The sequence below is a fragment of the Anolis carolinensis genome, unplaced genomic scaffold (assembly GCF_035594765.1).
Source record: "Anolis carolinensis isolate JA03-04 unplaced genomic scaffold, rAnoCar3.1.pri scaffold_14, whole genome shotgun sequence".
Lineage (NCBI taxonomy): Eukaryota > Metazoa > Chordata > Lepidosauria > Squamata > Dactyloidae > Anolis > Anolis carolinensis.
The window spans coordinates 15207002-15226580 of NW_026943825.1; the positions used below are offsets into that span (position 1 = coordinate 15207002).

Consider the following 19579-nt stretch of genomic DNA (forward strand, 5'->3'; position numbering starts at 1 on the left):
TGCTTATCTCTGAGATGCTATATCTCCCAGGGTGGAGCGGGGCCCAGAGAGCATCCAGGAGATACCTAGACTTCCACCCTGACTTCTCTGGAGACATTGGTTCTCCTTGGCCAAAACACTCCTCCTTCCAAGTTCTAAAGGTCAATCAGATGTGGTTTTGATCATGAACTAGTTCCTATGAAATTATATTGATCTTCGTGGCATAAAAATACCCTTATCTTAGATGCTAAGCAGGGTCAGCCCTGATTAGACCTTGGATGGGAGGCCACCAATGCATTACTAGCCCCATTGGTTCCATAGGACTGGAAAAACCCATCTCTGAGTCTTCCTCACCGGGGCAAATCCTATGAATGGTTTGTGTAGTTTTGGCAAGGTCTTGGCTCTCGTCGGTCACAAAAACTACAGATCCCAATATTCCATAGCACAGATCAATGGCTCTGGTGCCAGAACAAACTACAGATCCCAGGCTTCCATAGGATGGAACGGTGATAGTTAAAGTGAAGCCACAACAAACTACAGATCCCAGGCTTCAATGGGCTGGAAAAGTGATAGTTAAAGGGGGTCCACAACAAACTACAAATCCCAGATTTTGATGGGATAGAACGGTGAAAGTTAAAATGGAGCCACAACAAACTACAGATCCCAGGCTTCGATGGGCTGGAACAGTGAAAGTTAAAGGGAGTCCACAACAAACTACAAATCCCAATTTTCGATGGGATGGAACTGTGAAAGTTAAAATGGAGCCACAACAAACTACAGATCCCAGGCTTCCATGGGATGGAACGGTGATAGTTAAAGTGGGTCCACAACAAACTACAGATCCCAGGCTTCCATGGGATGGAACGGTGATAGTTAAAGTGGGTCCACAACAAACTACAGATCCCAGGCTTCCATGGGATGGAACGGTGATAGTTAAAGTGGGTCCACAACAAACTACAGATCCCAGGCTTCCATGGGATGGAACGGTGATAGTTAAAGTGGGTCCACAAAAAACTACAAATCCCAATCTTTGATGGGATGGAACAGTGATAGTTAAAGTGGGACCACAACAAACTACAGATCCCAGTCTTAGATGGGATGGAACAAGTGGGACCACAACAAACTACAGATCCCAGTCTTCGATGGGATGGAACGGTGATAGTTAAAGTGGGACCACAACAAACTACAGATCCCAGTCTTCGATGGGATGGAACAAGTGGGACCACAACAAACTACAGATCCCAGTCTTCGATGGGATGGAACAAGTGGGACCACAACAAACTACAGATCCCAGTCTTCGATGGGATGGAACAAGTGGGTCCACAACAAACTACAGATCCCAGTCTTCGATGGGATGGAACGGTGATAGTTAAAGTGGGACCACAACAAACTACAAATCCCAGTCTTTGATGGGATGGAACAAGTGGGTCCACAACAAACTACAGATCCCAGGCTTCCATGGGATGGAACGGTGATAGTTAAAGTGGGTCCACAACAAACTACAAATCCCAGTCTTTGATGGGATGGAACAGTGATAGTTAAAGTGGGACCACAACAAACTACAAATCCCAGTCTTCGATGGGATGGAATGGTGATAGTTAAAGTGGGACCACAACAAACTACAAATCCCAGTCTTCGATGGGATGGAACAAGTGGGACCACAACAAACTACAGATTCCAGGCTTCCATGGGATGGAACGGTGATAGTTAAAGTGGGTCCACAACAAACTACAAATCCCAGTCTTTGATGGGATGGAACAGTGATAGTTAAAGTGGGACCACAACAAACTACAGATCCCAGTCTTCGATGGGATGGAATGGTGATAGTTAAAGTGGGACCACAACAAACTACAAATCCCAGTCTTCGATGGGATGGAACAAGTGGGACCACAACAAACTACAGATCCCAGGCGTCCATGGGATGGAACGGTGATAGTTAAAGTGGGTCCACAACAAACTACAAATCCCAGTCTTTGATGGGATGGAACAGTGATAGTTAAAGTGGGTCCACAACAAACTACAAATCCCAGTCTTTGATGGGATGGAACAGTGATAGTTAAAGTGGGACCACAATAAACTACAAATCCCAGTCTTTGATGGGATGGAACAGTGATAGTTAAAGTGGGACCACAACAAACTACAAATCCCAGTCTTCGATGGGATGGAACAAGTGGGACCACAACAAACTACAGATCCCAGTCTTCGATGGGATGGAACAAGTGGGACCACAACAAACTACAGATCCCAGTCTTCGATGGGATGGAACGGTGATAGTTAAAGTGGGACCACAACAAACTACAAATCCCAGTCTTTGATGGGATGGAACAGTGATAGTTAAAGTGGGACCACAACAAACTACAAATCCCAGTCTTTGATGGGATGGAACAGTGATAGTTAAAGTGGGACCACAACAAACTACAAATCCCAGTCTTTGATGGGATGGAACAGTGATAGTTAAAGTGGAACCACAACAAACTACAAATCCCAGTCTTCGATGGGATGGAACAAGTGGGACCACAACAAATACAGATCCCAGTCTTCGATGGGATGGAACAAGTGGGACCACAACAAACTACAGATCCCAGTCTTCGATGGGATGGAACAAGTGGGACCACAACAAACTACAGATCCCAGTCTTCGATGGGATGGAACAAGTGGGTCCACAACAAACTACAGATCCCAGTCTTCGATGGGATGGAACGGTGATAGTTAAAGTGGGTCCACAACAAACTACAAATCCCAGTCTTTGATGGGATGGAACAGTGATAGTTAAAGTGGGACCACAACAAACTACAGACCCCAGTCTTCGATGGGATGGAATGGTGATAGTTAAAGTGGGACCACAACAAACTACAAATCCCAGTCTTCAATGGGATGGAATGGTGATAGTTAAAGTGGGTCCACAACAAACTACAAATCCCAGTCTTTGATGGGATGGAACGGTGATAGTTAAAGTGGGTCCACAACAAACTACAAATCCCAGTCTTTGATGGGATGGAACAGTGATAGTTAAAGTGGGACCACAACAAACTACAAATCCCAGTCTTCGATGGGATGGAACGGTGATAGTTAAAGTTGCTCCACATCAAACTACGGATCCCATAGGAGAGTCATTGTATCAAACAGCTAGGATACATCTGGACTTGATTTTGATCCAGGGCTCGGTTTGATACGATTCGAGCGAAACGTTTGCAACATGTACTGGAAACATTCGACATATGTGCTGTGTTTCTTGCTTCATCTTCGGTTGCACAAAAACGAGACCCGGGTGCGAAACGTGGAGCAAGGTCTTGCTCCACGCTTTGGTCTTTGTGTAAAGGCTTGGTTTTGCAAAATAATAATAATAATATAACAACAAGGCTCTCGTGCAAAAAGGTCTGGCAAGAGGAAGAGCCGTCCGGATTTGCACCCGGTGCCACGCGATGTAGACATCAGGGCGTGACAGTGAGGCATATTGACGTTGCACAACGCGAAGCCCTTTGCAAAGGAGGAAGGAAAAAGGATGGGAGGGCGGGGCGGATAACACAATCCCGGCACTCCGGAGAGTATAAAAGCCGTCCGGATCGAGGGATCGGCACTGAACGCATCTCCGCTCCGTCCAGATCTGATACTTTTCGGTGACGTCTGGTAAGTCTAGACCTTTCATGGAATCCTGGGAGATGTAGTTGGGGTGCTCTTGGTCAAGGAAAAGCTCAAGACCTTGTCGAACTACAACTCTCAAAATCCCATAGCCTTTGGCACAATGTGAACTGCTTTAGCCCAAGGCTATGGAACCCTGGGAGATGTAGTTTGGGCAGGGAAAGCTCAAGACCTTGTCGAACTACAACTCTCAAAATCCCATAGCCTTGGATGCAGTTTGGCACAATGTGAACTGCTTCAGCCCAAGGCTATGGAATCCTGGGAGATGTAGTTTGGGCAGGGAAAGCTCAAGACCTTGTCGAACTACAACTCCCAAAATCCCATAGCCTTTGATGCAGTTTGGCACAATGTGAACTGCTTTAGCCCAAGGCTATGGAATCCTGGGAGATGTAGTTTGGGCAGGGAAAGCTCAAGACCTTGTCGAACTACAACTCCCAAAATCCCATGGCCTTTGATGCAGTTTGGCACAATGTGAACTGCTTTAGCCCAAGGCTATGGAATCCTGGGAGATGTAGTTTGGGTGCTCTTGGTCAAGGAAAAGCTCAAGACCTTGTCGAACTACAACTCCCAAAATCCCATGGCCTTTGATGCAGTTTGGCCCAATGTGAACTGCTTTAGCCCAAGGCTATGCAACCCTGGGAGTTGTAGTTTGGGGAGGTACCAGCACTCCTGGGCACCAAAGGGGAAAGAGATGGTAAAACTACAACTCCCAGGATTGTGCCATAGTTTGGTACCGATTGAGCTGCCATGGCTGAATGCAATTCAGGCAAAAGACCTTGTCAAACTACACATCCCAGGATTGCAGTCTCAAGCTGCACTCACTCCTTTAATTGCTATGGTTCAACGTTGCGGAAGCCTGGAAGTTGTAGTTTGGTGGGATATTTGGCATTCTGTGGGTTCACTGATGTAATTTGACTCCACTGGGACTGCCACGGCTCACTGCTATGGAATCCAGGAAGCTGTAGTTTGACAAGGTCTTTAGCCTTCTGTACCAAGGAGTGCTGGTGCCTCACCAAACTACAGCTCCCACGATTCCGCGAAGTCGAATTGTAGTAATTAAAGTGGTGAGTGCAGCTTGAGATAGCAATCCTGGGAGCTGTAGTTTGACAAGGTCTTTAGCCTCACCAAACTACAGCTCCCACGTTTCCGCGACGTCGAATTGTAGTAGTTAAAGTGGTGAGTGCAGCTTGAGATAGCAATCCTGGGATGTGTAGTTTGACAAGGTCTTTAGCCTCACCAAACTACAACTCCCACGTTTCCGCAACGTCAAATCATAGTAATTAAAGTGGTAAGTGCAGCTTGAGATAGCTATCCTGGGAGATGTAGTTTGACAAGGTCTTTAGCCTCACCAAACTACAACTCCCACGTTTCCGCAACGTCAAATCATAGTAATTAAAGTGGTGAGTGCAGCTTGAGATAGCAATCCTGGGATGTGTAGTTTGACAAGGTCTTTAGCCTCACCAAACTACAACTCCCACGTTTCCGCAACGTCAAATCATAGTAATTAAAGTGGTGAGTGCAGCTTGAGATAGCTATCCTGGGAGATGTAGTTTGACAAGGTCTTTAGCCTCACCAAACTACAGCTCCCACGTTTCCGCAACGTCAAATCATAGTAATTAAAGTGGTGAGTGCAACTTGAGATAGCAATCCTGGGATGTGTAGTTTGACAAGGTCTTTAGCCTCACCAAACTACAACTCCCACGTTTCCGCAACGTCAAATCATAGTAATTAAAGTGGTGAGTGCAGCTTGAGATAGCTATCCTGGGAGATGTAGTTTGACAAGGTCTTTAGCCTCACCAAACTACAGCTCCCACGTTTCCGCAACGTCAAATCATAGTAATTAAAGTGGTGAGTGCAGCTTGAGATAGCAATCCTGGGAGATGTAGTTTGACAAGGTCTTTAGCCTCACCAAACTACAACTCCCACGTTTCCGCAACGTCAAATCATAGTAATTAAAGTGGTAAGTGCAGCTTGAGATAGCTATCCTGGGAGATGTAGTTTGACAAGGTCTTTAGCCTCACCAAACTACAACTCCCACGTTTCCGCAACGTCAAATCATAGTAATTAAAGTGGTGAGTGCAGCTTGAGATAGCTATCCTGGGAGATGTAGTTTGACAAGGTCTTTAGCCTCACCAAACTACAGCTCCCACGTTTCCGCAACGTCAAATCATAGTAATTAAAGTGGTGAGTGCAACTTGAGATAGCAATCCTGGGATGTGTAGTTTGACAAGGTCTTTAGCCTCACCAAACTACAACTCCCACGTTTCCGCAACGTCAAATCATAGTAATTAAAGTGGTGAGTGCAGCTTGAGATAGCTATCCTGGGAGATGTAGTTTGACAAGGTCTTTAGCCTCACCAAACTACAGCTCCCACGTTTCCGCAACGTCAAATCATAGTAATTAAAGTGGTGAGTGCAGCTTGAGATAGCAATCCTGGGAGATGTAGTTTGACAAGGTCTTTAGCCTCACCAAACTACAGCTCCCACGTTTCCGCAACGTCAAATCATAGTAATTAAAGTGGTGAGTGCAACTTGAGATAGCAATCCTGGGATGTGTAGTTTGACAAGGTCTTTAGCCTCACCAAACTACAACTCCCACGTTTCCGCAACGTCAAATCATAGTAATTAAAGTGGTGAGTGCAGCTTGAGATAGCTATCCTGGGAGATGTAGTTTGACAAGGTCTTTAGCCTCACCAAACTACAGCTCCCACGTTTCCGCAACGTCAAATCATAGTAATTAAAGTGGTGAGTGCAGCTTGAGATAGCAATCCTGGGATGTGTAGTTTGACAAGGTCTTTAGCCTCACCAAACTACAACTCCCACGTTTCCGCAACGTCAAATCGTAGTAATTAAAGTGGTGAGTGCAGCTTGAGATAGCAATCCTGGGATGTGTAGTTTGACAAGGTCTTTAGCCTCACCAAACTACAGCTCCCACGTTTCCGCGACGTCGAATTGTAGTAGTTAAAGTGGTGAGTGCAGCTTGAGATAGCAATCCTGGGATGTGTAGTTTGACAAGGTCTTTAGCCTCACCAAACTACAGCTCCCACGTTTCCGCAACGTCAAATTGTAGTAGTTAAAGTGGTGAGTGCAGCTTAAGATAGCAATCCTGGGATGTGTAGTTTGACAAGGTCTTTAGCCTCACCAAACTACAGCTCCCACGTTTCCGCAACGTCGAATCGTAGCAATTAAAGTGGTGAGTGCAGCTTGAGATAGCAATCCTGGGATGTGTAGTTTGACAAGGTCTTTAGCCTCACCAAACTACAGCTCCCACGTTTCCGCGACGTCGAATTGTAGAAGTTAAAGTGGTGAGTGCAGCTTAAGATAGCAATCCTGGGATGTGTAGTTTGACAAGGTCTTTAGCCTCACCAAACTACAGCTCCCACGTTTCCGCGACGTCGAATTGTAGTAATTAAAGTGGTGAGTGCAGCTTGAGATAGCAATCCTGGGATGTGTAGTTTGACAAGGTCTTTAGCCTCACCAAACTACAGCTCCCACGTTTCCGCGACGTCAAATCGTAGCAATTAAAGTGGTGAGTGCAACTTGAGATAGCAATTCTGGGATGTGTAGTTTGACAAGGTCTTTAGCCTCACCAAACTACAGCTCCCACGTTTCCGCAACGTCGAATTGTAGCAATTAAAGTGGTGAGTGCAGCTTGAGATAGCAATCCTGGGATGTGTAGTTTGACAAGGTCTTTAGCCTCACCAAACTACAGCTCCCACGTTTCCGCAACGTCGAATTGTAGCAATTAAAGTGGTGAGTGCAGCTTGAGATAGCAATCCTGGGATGTGTAGTTTGACAAGGTCTTTAGCCTCACCAAACTACAACTCCCACGTTTCCGCAATGTCGAACCGTAGCAATTAAAGTGGTGAGTGCAACTTGAGATAGCTATCCTGGGATGTGTAGTTTGACAAGGTCTTTAGCCTCACCAAACTACAGCTCCCACGTTTCCGCAAAGTCAAACTGTAGTAGTTAAAGTGGTGAGTGCAGCTTGAGATAGCAATCCTAGGATGTGTAGTTTGACAAGGTCTTTAGCCTCACCAAACTACAGCTCCCACGTTTCCGCAACGTCGAATTGTAGCAATTAAAGTGGTGAGTGCAGCTTGAGATAGCAATCCTGGGATGTGTAGTTTGACAAGGTCTTTAGCCTCACCAAACTACAGCTCCCACGTTTCCGCAACGTCGAACCGTAGCAATTAAAGTGGTGAGTGCAGCTTGAGATAGCAATCCTGGGATGTGTAGTTTGACAAGGTCTTTAGCCTCACCAAACTACAACTCCCACGTTTCCGCAAAGTCAAACTGTAGTAATTAAAGTGGTGAGTGCAGCTTGAGATAGCAATCCTGGGATGTGTAGTTTGACAAGGTCTTTAGCCTCACCAAACTACAGCTCCCACGTTTCCGCGACGTCGAATCGTAGCAATTAAAGTGGCGAGTGCAGCTTGAGATAGCAATCCTGGGATGTGTAGTTTGACAAAGTCTTTAGCCTCACCAAACTACAACTCCCACGTTTCCGCAAAGTCAAACTGTAGTAATTAAAGTGGTGAGTGCAACTTGAGATAGCAATCCTGGGATGTGTAGTTTGACAAGGTCTTTAGCCTCACCAAACTACAGCTCCCACGTTTCCGCGACGTCGAATTGTAGTTGTTAAAGTGGTGAGTGCAGCTTGAGATAGCAATCCTGGGATGTGTAGTTTGACAAGGATTCATCCAAATGGCTCGCATCTACGGGGTCCTGGGAGCTGTAGTTTGACAAGTTCTTTAGGGTTCATCCAAATGGCTCGCATCTATGGGGTCCTGGGAGCTGTAGTTTGACAAGGTCTTCAGCCTCACCAAACTACAGCTCCCACGTTTCCGCAACGTCGAATTGAGGTCCTGGGAGTTGTAGTTTGACAAGTTCTTTAGGATTCATCCAAATGGCTCGCATCTATGGGGTCCTGGGAGCTGTAGTTTGCAAGGTCCCCCTGCAATGTTCTGCTCCTCCTTCTAGCTCCTCTCGAACCTCAGCGAGATGAAGACCGACATGGAAAAAGCCATGGCCTGTGTCGTCGACATCTTCCACCAGTACTGCATCCTGAGCCCAATCGATGACTACCTTCAGAGGGCAGAGTTCGATAAGTTAATGAAGGAACAGGCCCAGCCATTCTTGAAGAAAACTCAGCCGGTAAGTTCTAGATCACGTTCTAGATTAGTCGTTCCTCCAGGTGTTTGTGAACTCTCAAGGACTTTAGATGATGGAGTCCAAAATTATTGAGAGGACAAGAGGTAGATGAAGGGCTACAGCAAGAATCGAAACTCCCAGGTGGAACATTCTAGATGAAATAAATATCAGGTTCTAGGTATCACATGAGTTTTGGGTTCCTTTGGCTTTCCACTCTAGTTCTTAAGTTGTAGAGCAATTCTATATCATATACCTTGAGACAAACATTTGAGGTATCTGGGTGGAAAGTTCCAGGTTCACAATGGAATTTGAACCTCTAGGCATGATAAGTTCCAGGTACTAGGTGTTACTTACATGAGTGTTGGGTTCCTTCAGCTTTCTACTCTAGTTTGTAGCATGATAAGTTCCAGGTTCTAGGTGTTACTTACATGAGTTTTGGGTTCCTTCAGCTTTCTACTCTAGTTTGTAGCATGATAAGTTCCAGGTTCTAGGTGTTACTTACATGAGTTTTGGGTTCCTTCAGCTTTCTACTCTAGTTTGTAGCATGATAAGTTCCAGGTTCTAGGTGTTACTTACATGAGTTTTGGGTTCCTTCAGCTTTCTACTCTAGTTTGTAGCATGATAAGTTCCAGGTTCTAGGTGTTACTTACATGAGTGTTGGGTTCCTTCAGCTTTCTACTCTAGTTTGTAGCATGATAAGTTCCAGGTTCTAGGTGTTACTTACATGAGTGTTGGGTTCCTTCAGCTTTCTACTCTAGTTTGTAGCATGATAAGTTCCAGGTTCGAGGTGTTACTTACATGAGTGTTGGGTTCCTTCAGCTTTCTACTCTAGTTTGTAGCATGATAAGTTCCAGGTTCTAGGTGTTACTTACATGAGTGTTGGGTTCCTTCAGCTTTCTACTCTAGTTTGTAGCATGATAAGTTCCAGGTTCGAGGTGTTACTTACATGAGTGTTGGGTTCCTTCAGCTTTCTACTCTAGTTTGTAGCATGATAAGTTCCAGGTTCTAGGTGTTACTTACATGAGTTTTGGGTTCTTTTATATTTCAACTCTAGCAGGTGGATGAATTATTCATACTGTAAGGAATATGGGAACATCAAAGATATACCCCAAAATTGTTCAGCTCCTGAAGGCCTGGATTCTAGGTGTTACAAGAATCACGTTCTAGGTCATACAAGATTCCCACCAGAGAAATCTTTACATTCTCCTTGTGTCTTGACATATAAAGGGATATCAAAAACATAACTCGATCCCCATAATCCAACCTGTTGCAGACTTTGACTTGATGCTCAGATGTTAGCCCTAGTAGGCTCAGTAGGACATGATCTCATGAAGATCCCTATCCAATCATCGTAGCAATGAGGTCTAGGATACTTCGGTATAAACTCAAGTTCTAGATCACACCAAACTCCCACCACATAAGTCTTTGTGTTCTGATACATATAGGGGTATCCAAAAAATATGATAATATTTTTAATCTTTCGGTCTTGAGGCCTAGCTTCTAGGTGTTACAAGGTTCAGGTTCTAGGTCATACAAGGCTCCCAGCAGATATATCCTCATGACTGACTCACGTCCTTTCTGTTCTCCATTCTATACTTCAACTCTAGGATGTGAATGAGTTATTCATGCTGTAAGGAATATGGGAACATCAAGGATATACCCCAAAATTGTTCATCTCCTGAAGGGCTGGATTCTAGGTGTTACAAGACTCAGGTTCTAGATCACATCAAACTCCCACCACATAAGTCTCCCACCACATCCCACCACATCCAAAAAATATGACAATATTTTTAATCTTTAGGTTCTTGAGGCCTAGCTTCTAGGTGTTACAAGGTTCGGGTTCTAGGTCATACAAGGCTCCCAGCAGATATATCCTCATGACTGACTCATGTCCTTTCTGTTCTCCATTCTATACTTCAACTCTAGCAGGTGGATGAATTATTCATGCTGTAAGGAATATGGGAACATCAAAGATATACCCCAAAATTGTTCATCTCCTGAAGGGCTGGATTCTAGGTGTAACAAGACTCAGGTTCTAGATCACACCAAACTCCCACCACATAAGTCTTTGTGTTCTAATACATATAGGGCTATCCAAAAAATATGACAATATTTTTAATCTTTAGGTTCTTGAGGCCTAGCTTCTAGGTGTTACAAGGTTTGGGTTCTAGGTCATACAAGGTTCCCAGAAGATATATCCTCATGACTGACTCACGTCCTTTCTGTTCTCCATCGTTTCATTGTTTTTCTTTCTCTCTCTCTTTCCGCAGCCCAATCTTGACCAAAAGGCCTACCTCGACCAATTGTTCAAGAAGGCAGACAAGAACCACGACGCGAAACTCAAGTTCACAGAGTGGGCCACGGTGTTGGGGCTGGCGTTGAACGAGGCCCACGACCGTTCCCACGATCTCGGCAGCGACGGCGGCTCTGGTGGTCACTGCCACAGCCACGGCGACGGCAGCGTCCACTGTCACTAAATCCTTCCTCATCCACAAAAGCCGTCTCATCCACGTAGCGGACCACGTCATCCTGGAAATGGCCGCCGGGAAAACAGAACCCGCGGAATTGAGGACCTTTCTCTTGTGTAAAAAACAATAAAATATTTCTCAGCGAACGCTATGATATGGGTCTCGACTTTTTGGGGGGCAGAACCCTTGGGCGGTGCTATAAAATCATTCTAACATTTCTGAACCATCTCTTCCTCTGAAGCAGGGCATACATCGTTATTAATATTACTAATTGTATAGTGTCAATAATCTATATATATAAAAGAGTGATGGCGTCACGGCGACCCACAACACAACAAAACTACAGGCCCCCCAACCTCGAAATTTGACAACACAACCCATCATCCACGCCTCTAGGTTGATACAACAAAAAGAAAAGAAAAATAAAGTCCTAATTAGAGAGAGAGGAATAATTGCTTTTATCCAATTGCTGCCAGTTAGAAGGCTAAGCTCCGCCCACTTGGTCTCCTAGCAACCCAATAAAAAATAATAAAAAACACTAAAAAAAATTGATACAATAAAATACTATAATAACAGAAAATAAAAATAATACAAGAAAATAATCAAATATAATAAATAAAAAAGATAAGTTACAATAAAATTAATTAAAAAATACAAATACAAAATACAAAAATATAACTTAAAATAAAATTAATTTTAAAAAATGCAAATAACGTCAAATAAAAATTACACAACAATTTTTAACCAATACCACCACCACTTTGCCACAGCAACGCGTGGCCGGGCACAGCTAGTAATATAATGTTAATAACTATATTATTAGTAATTACTGATATTTTACTATCCATATACACTAAAAATTAATACAATAAAAATTAATTAACACTAAAAATTAATACAATAAAATACTATAATAACGAAATAACTAAAAATAATACAACAAAATAATCAAATATAATAAATAAAAAAGATAAGTTACAATGAAATTAATTAAAAAATACAAATACAAATACAAAAATATAACTTAAAATAAAATTAATAAAAAAAATGCAAATAACGTCAAATAAAAATTACACAACAATTTTTAACCAATACCACCACCACTTTGCCACAGCAACGCGTGGCCGGGCACAGCTAGTAATATAATATTAATAACTATATTATTAGTAATTATTGATATTTTACTATCCATACATTCCACCCTGTCTCCTGTGTCAACATCTATATATATAAAAGAGTAATGGTGTTCGTTCCTCCCACTAAACAACAAAAGTACAAGCCCCAGAACCTAGAAATTTGGCAACACAACCCACCATCCTTGCCCCTAGGTTCCGACAACAAAAAGAAAAGAAAAATAAAGTCCTAATTAGAGGGAGAGAAATAATTGTTTTTATCCAATTGCTGCCAGTTAGAAGGCTAAGCTCCACCCACTTGGTCTCCTAGCAACCCACTCAGCCAAGTGTTAATAAAAGAATAAAAAATAAAATAAATACAAATAATACAATAAAAAATAATAAAATAATTAAAAACACTAAAGATTAATACAATAAAATACTATAATAACAAAATAACTAAAATAATACAACAAAATAATCAAATATAATAAATAAAAAAGTTAAGTTACAATAAAATTAATTTAAAAAATTGCAAATAACGTCAAATAAAAATTCCACAACAATTTTTAACCAATACCACCACCACTTTGCCACAGCAACGCGTGGCCGGGCACAGCTAGTAACAATATATAATCTTCTATATGTATTAAAATTGTTCTGACCGTTTCTGCTTTAAGGTAAACAGCAAAACTATACACCCAAAACCCACGAAACTTGGCCACAAAAGACATGGACATCCCGGCTGTGTTTAGACATTAAAAAACAAGAAAAATAAAGTCCTAATTAGAGGGAGAGGAATAATTGTTTTTATCCAATTGCTGCCAGTTAGAAGGCTAAGCTCCGCCCACTTGGTCTCCTACCAACCCACTCAGCCGAGGGGACAGGCAGAGTTAGGCCTCACTTAGGCCTCTTCCACACTGCCTATAAGATACAGATTATTGGATTTGAACTGGATTATATGGCAGCGTAGACTCAAGGCCCTTCCACACAGCTATATAACCCATTTATAATCTTATATTATCTCCTTTGAACTGGATTATCTTGACTCCACACTGCCATATAACCCACTTCAGTGTGCTGTCGGACACGACTGGACTTAATGTCAGGGGAAAACCTTTACCCTTTACCTTAACTACCACCAATTCCTCAATACTTTTATTTCCCATACCACCAGACTTCCCCACAGCAATGCGTGGCCGGGCACAGCTTATATATATATATATATATATATATATATATATATATATATACTATATATAGCACAACCTCTCATCCATGCCTCTACGTTCATACAACAAAAAGCTCCAGCTACTCCAGAAAACGGCCAGGCTTTGAGACTGCAAGTCTATTCACTGCTATTCCACCTGGCCAACAAAGGATTCCCATAAGCCACAGCAATGCGTGGCCGGGCAAAGCTAGTAGTAATATATAATGCTAACTAGCTGTGCCCGGCCACGCGTTGCTGTGGCAAAGTGGTGGTGGTATCGGTTAAAACTTCTTGTGGAATTTTTATTTGACGTTATTTGTATTTTTTTAAATTAATTTTATTGTCACTTATCTTTTTTATTTATTATATTTTATTATTTTGTTGTATTATTTTTAGTCATTTTGTTATAGTATTTTATTGTATTAATTATTTTAGTGTTTTTTATAATTTTTTATTGTATTATTTGTATTTATTTTTTTATCATTATTTTATTAACACTGGGCTGAGTGGGTTGCTAGGAGACCAAGTGGGCGGAGCTTAGCCTTCTAACTGGCAGCAATTGGATAAAAACAATTATTCCTCTCCCTGTAATTAGGACTTTATTTTTCTTTTCTTTTTGTTGTATCAACCTAGAGCCGTGAATGATGGGTTGTGTTGTCAAATTTCGAGGTTGGAGGGCCTGTAGTTTTGTTGTTTTGTGGGTCGCCGTGATGCCATCACTCTTTTATATATATAGATATGTGAGAGAGGGTGGGGTATAAATGTAATAAATAAATAAAATAGTTGGTGGGTTGGTTTTTTTTTTTTGGCACTACAAATAAGACATGTGCAGTGTGCATAGGAATTTGTTTGTATTTTTTTCAAATGATAATTCGGCCCCTCAACAACCTGATCCACTCCAGTGTGCATTTTATCCAGCTGTGTAGAAGGCGCCTCATATAATCCAGTTCTAAGCAGATAATATAAGATTATAAATATACAGTAGAGTCTCACTTATCCAACATAAATACCCCGGCAGAAGGTCGGATAAGCGAATAGGTTGGATAATAAGAAGGGATTCAGGAAAGGTCTATTAAACGTCGAATTAGGTTATGATTTTACAAATTAAGCACCAAAACATCATGTTGTACAACAAATTTGGCCGAAAAAGTAGTTCAGTGCGTGGTAATGCTATGTAGAAATTACTGTATTTACAAATTTAGCACCAAAATATCACAAAGTATTGAAAACATTGACTACAAAAACATTGACTACTAAAAGGCCGACTGAGTTGGATCCTCCAGAACATTGGATAAGAGAATGTTGGATAAGCGAGACTCTACTGTAATATGCAATATTACAGTGGTATAATAATACAGAACAATCTATATATATAAAAGAGTGATGGCATCAGGGCAGCGGACAAAACAACAAAACTACAGGCCCCCCAACCTCAAAATTTGACAACACAACCCATCATTCACGGCTCTAGGTTGATACAACAAAAAGGAAAATAAAAATAAAGTCCCAATTACAGGGAGAGGAATAACAGTTTTTATCCAATTGCTGCCAGTTAGAAGGCTAAGCTCCGCCCACTTGGTCTCCTAGCAACCCACTCAGCCCAGTGTTAATAAAAGAATAAAAAATAAAATCAATACAAATAATACAATAAAAATAATTAAAAACACTAAAAAAATTAATACAATAAAATACTATTAACAAAATAACTAAAAATAATACAACAAAATAATCAAATATAATAAATAAAAAAGATAAGTTACAATAAAATTAATTAAAAAAATACAAATAACGTCAAATAAAAATTCCACAACAACTTTTAACCAATACCACCACCACTTTGCCACAGCAACGCGTGGCCGGGCACAGCTAGTATAATCTCTAAAAACCAGGACAGTAAATAAAGAGCAACACTCTGAAAGCAGGGAAATGGGGAATTCCACAAAGGAAACAATCAGGGCCAGCTAACACTTCCCAACAAAGGATTCCCCCAGGCAGGAAGCAGCCGGGCTTTGAAGCTGCAAGGCCATTCAATGCTAATCATGCCGGCCAATTGCAACATTCCCGCTTGCCTTCATGAGACGGGAGTTCTTTCTTTCTCCTACCCGGGACCCATTGCACTTCTCGAATATGGCCATACAGCCCGGAAAACATACAACAACTCTGTGATCGCCTTCGACAACACAGATTGGCATCTGTCCATCTTTATAACACTTTCAACAAGGGGATGTGTCATTACTCCATACGGCCACAAGGTGGCGCTCCAAGGCAAACTACAATGAGTTAGCGTGTACTCTGAGTTCATGTATGTAAGTTTGATCTCCAAAGGCTCTGACACGGTTTGATGGATCCGGACCAAACTTGGCCCACAGATACATCATGACCCAACTTAAAACACCGGCAGGGTTCGGGAGGGATTGATAGGGGATGATGGGAACTGGAGCCGATTCATTCATCTGCGTTGGTGTAAAAATAGAATTAATTGTAGTAACGATATTATTAATGGTAATAATAGCAATAATAATCACAATAACACCAATACTTCAAGTGACTTTAAGCTTTTTAAGATCCTCGTTTACGGGGTAGACTGCTCCTATCTATGGAAGCTCTACTAACTTATCTCCATGGATTAGGATGCAATTGGACGCTCCACAATCGGTGCCTTATCTCGTGCAAACTTTCCAAGGCTAAACTTAGCTCATCTCTGTAAACAGAAATACAAACAGGGAATCGTGCACTTCCAGAAGTGTCCGGACTACAAATCCCAGCATCCCAAAGGTGATGAAGGCCCCTTTAGGGTGGTCCAGGGTTCGTTTTGCCCCTTTGAGCCTGTTTAGAAGTTGTTTGGGGCCCATTTAGGGTGGTCCAGGGTTCATTTTGCCCCTTTGAGCCTGTTTAGAAGTTGTTTGGGGCCCCTTTAGGGTGGTCCAGGGTTCGTTTTGCCCTTTTGGGCCTGTTTAGAAGTTGTTTAAGGCCCCATGAGGGTGGTCCAGGGTTCGTTTTGCCCCTTTGGGCCTGTTTAGAAGTTGTTTAAGGCCCCATGAGGGTGGTCCAGGGTTCGTTTTGCCCCTTTGGGCCTGTTTAGAAGTTGTTTAAGGCCCCTTTAGGGTGGTCCAGGGTTCGTTTTGCCCCTTTGAGCCTGTTTAGAAGTTGTTTAAGGCCCCTTTAGGGTGGTCCAGGGTTCGTTTTGCCACTTTGGGCCTGTTTAGAAGTTGTTTAAGGCCCCTTTAGGGTGGTCCAGGGTTCGTTTTGCCCCTTTGAGCCTGTTTAGAAGTTGTTTAAGGCCCCATTAGGGTGGTCCAGGGTTCGTTTTGCCCTTTTGGGCCTGTTTAGAAGTTGTTTAACGCCCCTTTAGGGTGGTCCAGGGTTCGTTTTGCCCTTTTGGGCCTGTTTAGAAGTTGTTTAAGGCCCCATGAGGGTGGTCCAGGGTTCGTTTTGCCCCTTTGAGCCTGTTTAGAAGTTGTTTAAGGCCCCTTTAGGGTGGTCCAGGGTTCGTTTTGCCCCTTTGAGCCTGTTTAGAAGTTGTTTAAGGCCCCTTTAGGGTGGTCCAGGGTTCGTTTTGCCCCTTTGGGCCTGTTTAGAAGTTGTTTAAGGCCCCTTTAGGGTGGTCCAGGGTTCGTTTTGCCCCTTTGGGCCTGTTTAGAAGTTGTTTAAGGCCCCTTTAGGGTGGTCCAGGGTTCATTTTGCCCCTTTGAGCCTGTTTAGAAGTTGTTTAAGGCCCCTTTAGGGTGGTCCAGGGTTCGTTTTGCCCCTTTGAGCCTGTTTAGAAGTTGTTTAAGGCCCCTTTAGGGTGATCCAGGGTTCGTTTTCCCCCCTTTGAGCCTGTTTAGAAGTTGTTTAAGGCCCCTTTAGGGTGCTCCAGGGTTCGTTTTGCCCCTTTGAGCCTGTTTAGAAGTTGTTTAAGGCCCCTTTAGGGTGCTCCAGGGTTCGTTTTGCCTCTTTGGGCCTGTTTAGAAGTTGTTTAAGGCCTCTTTAGGGTGCTCCAGGGTTCGTTTTGCCTCTTTGGGCCTGTTTAGAAGTTGTTTAAGGCCCCTTTAGGGTGGTCCAGGGTTCGTTTTGCCCCTTTGGGCCTGTTTAGAAGTTGTTTAAGGCCTCTTTAGGGTGCTCCAGGGTTCGTTTTGCCTCTTTGGGCCTGTTTAGAAGTTGTTTAAGGCCCCTTTAGGGTGGTCCAGGGTTCGTTTTGCCCCTTTGGGCCTGTTTAGAAGTTGTTTAAGGCCCCTTTAGGGTGGTCCAGGGTTCGTTTTGCCCCTTTGAGCCTGTTTAGAAGTTGTTTAAGGCCCCTTTAGGGTGCTCCAGGGTTCGTTTTGCCTCTTTGGGCCTGTTTAGAAGTTGTTTTAGGCCACTTTAGGGTGGTCCAGGGTTCGTTTCGCCTCTTTGGGCCTGTTTAGAAGTTGTTTAAGGCCCCTTTAGGGTGCTCCAGGGTTCGTTTTGCCTCTTTGGGCCTGTTTAGAAGTTGTTTAAGGCCCCTTTAGGGTGGTCCAGGGTTCGTTTTTTCCCCTTTGAGCCTGTTTAGAAGTTGTTTAAGGCCCCTTTAGGGTGGTCCAGGGTTCGTTTTGCCCCTTTGAGCCTATTTAGAAGTTGTTTAAGGCCCCTTTAGGGTGGTCCAGGGTTCTTTTTGCCCCTTTGAGCCTGTTTAGAAGTTGTTTTAGGCCACTTTAGGGTGGTCCAGGGTTCGTTTTGCCCCTTTGAGCCTGTTTAGAAGTTGTTTAAGGCCCCTTTAGGGTGGTCCAGGGTTCGTTTTTCCCCTTTGAGCCTGTTTAGAAGTTGTTTAAGGCCCCTTTAGGGTGGTCCAGGGTTCGTTTTTTCCCCTTTGAGCCTGTTTAGAAGTTGTTTAAGGCCCCTTTAGGGTGGTCCAGGGTTCGTTTTGCCCCTTTGAGCCTGTTTAGAAGTTGTTTAAGGCCCCTTTAGGGTGGTCCAGGGTTCGTTTTGCCCCTTTGAGCCTGTTTAGAAGTTGTTTAAGGCCCCTTTAGGGTGGTCCAGGGTTCTTTTTGCCCCTTTGAGCCTGTTTAGAAGTTGTTTTAGGCCACTTTAGGGTGGTCCAGGGTTCGTTTTGCCCCTTTGAGCCTGTTTAGAAGTTGTTTAAGGCCCCTTTAGGGTGGTCCAGGGTTCGTTTTTCCCCTTTGAGCCTGTTTAGAAGTTGTTTAAGGCCCCTTTAGGGTGGTCCAGGGTTCGTTTTTTCCCCTTTGAGCCTGTTTAGAAGTTGTTTAAGGCCCCTTTAGGGTGGTCCAGGGTTCGTTTTGCCCCTTTGAGCCTGTTTAGAAGTTGTTTAGGGGCCCCATGAGGGTGGTCCAGGGTTCGTTTTGCCCCTTTGAGCCTGTTTAGAAGTTGTTTAAGTCCCCTTTAGGGTGGTCCAGGGTTCTTTTTGCCCCTTTGAGCCTGTTTAGAAGTTGTTTTAGGCCCCTTTAGGGTGGTCCAGGGTTCGTTTTGCCCCTTTGGGCCTGTTTAGAAGTTGTTTTAGGCCCCTTTAGGGTGGTCCAGGGTTCGTTTTGCCCCTTTGAGCCTGTTTAGAAGTTGTTTAAGGCCCCTTTAGGGTGGTCCAGGGTTCTTTTTGCCCCTTTGAGCCTGTTTAGAAGTTGTTTAAGGCCCCTTTAGGGTGGTCCAGGGTTCGTTTTGCCCCTTTGGGCCTGTTTAGAAGTTGTTTTAGGCCCCTTTAGGGTGATCCAGGGTTCGTTTTGCCCCTTTGAGCCTGTTTAGAAGTTGTTTAAGGCCCCATTACGGTGCTCCAGGGTTCGTTTTGCCCCTTTGAGCCTGTTTAGAAGTTGTTTAAGGCCCCATTACGGTGGTCCAGGGTTCGTTTTGCCCCTTTGAGCCTGTTTAGAAGTTGTTTAAGGCCCCTTTAGGGTGGTCCAGGGTTCATTTTGCCCCTTTGGGCCTGTTTAGAAGTTGTTTAAGGCCCCTTTAGGGTGATCCAGGGTTCATTTTGCCCCTTTGAGCCTGTTTAGAAGTTGTTTAAGGCCCCTTTAGGGTGGTCCAGTGTTCGTTTTGCCCCTTTGGGCCTGTTTAGAAGTTGTTTAAGGCCCC

General features: G+C 43.4%; 1 protein-coding gene across 2 annotated transcripts in view; it reads left to right on the forward strand.

The window, feature by feature from the left end:
- The first annotated feature begins 3454 nt into the window (after positions 1–3454).
- LOC134292336 (protein S100-A9-like) overlaps positions 3455–19579 on the forward strand; it is a 19537-nt gene continuing 3412 nt past the window's right edge. The window contains exons 1-3 of one of the 2 annotated variants that reach the window (XM_062965070.1): positions 3456–3606; positions 8601–8774; positions 11042–11385. In XM_062965070.1, coding sequence (XP_062821140.1) covers positions 8622–8774; positions 11042–11248 — 360 coding nt within the window. In that variant the 5' untranslated portion in view covers positions 3456–3606; positions 8601–8621 and the 3' untranslated portion in view covers positions 11249–11385. Of the gene's footprint in view, positions 3607–8600; positions 8775–11041; positions 11386–19579 lie in introns of those variants that run through there. The other variant, XM_062965071.1, reaches the window with a different exon arrangement.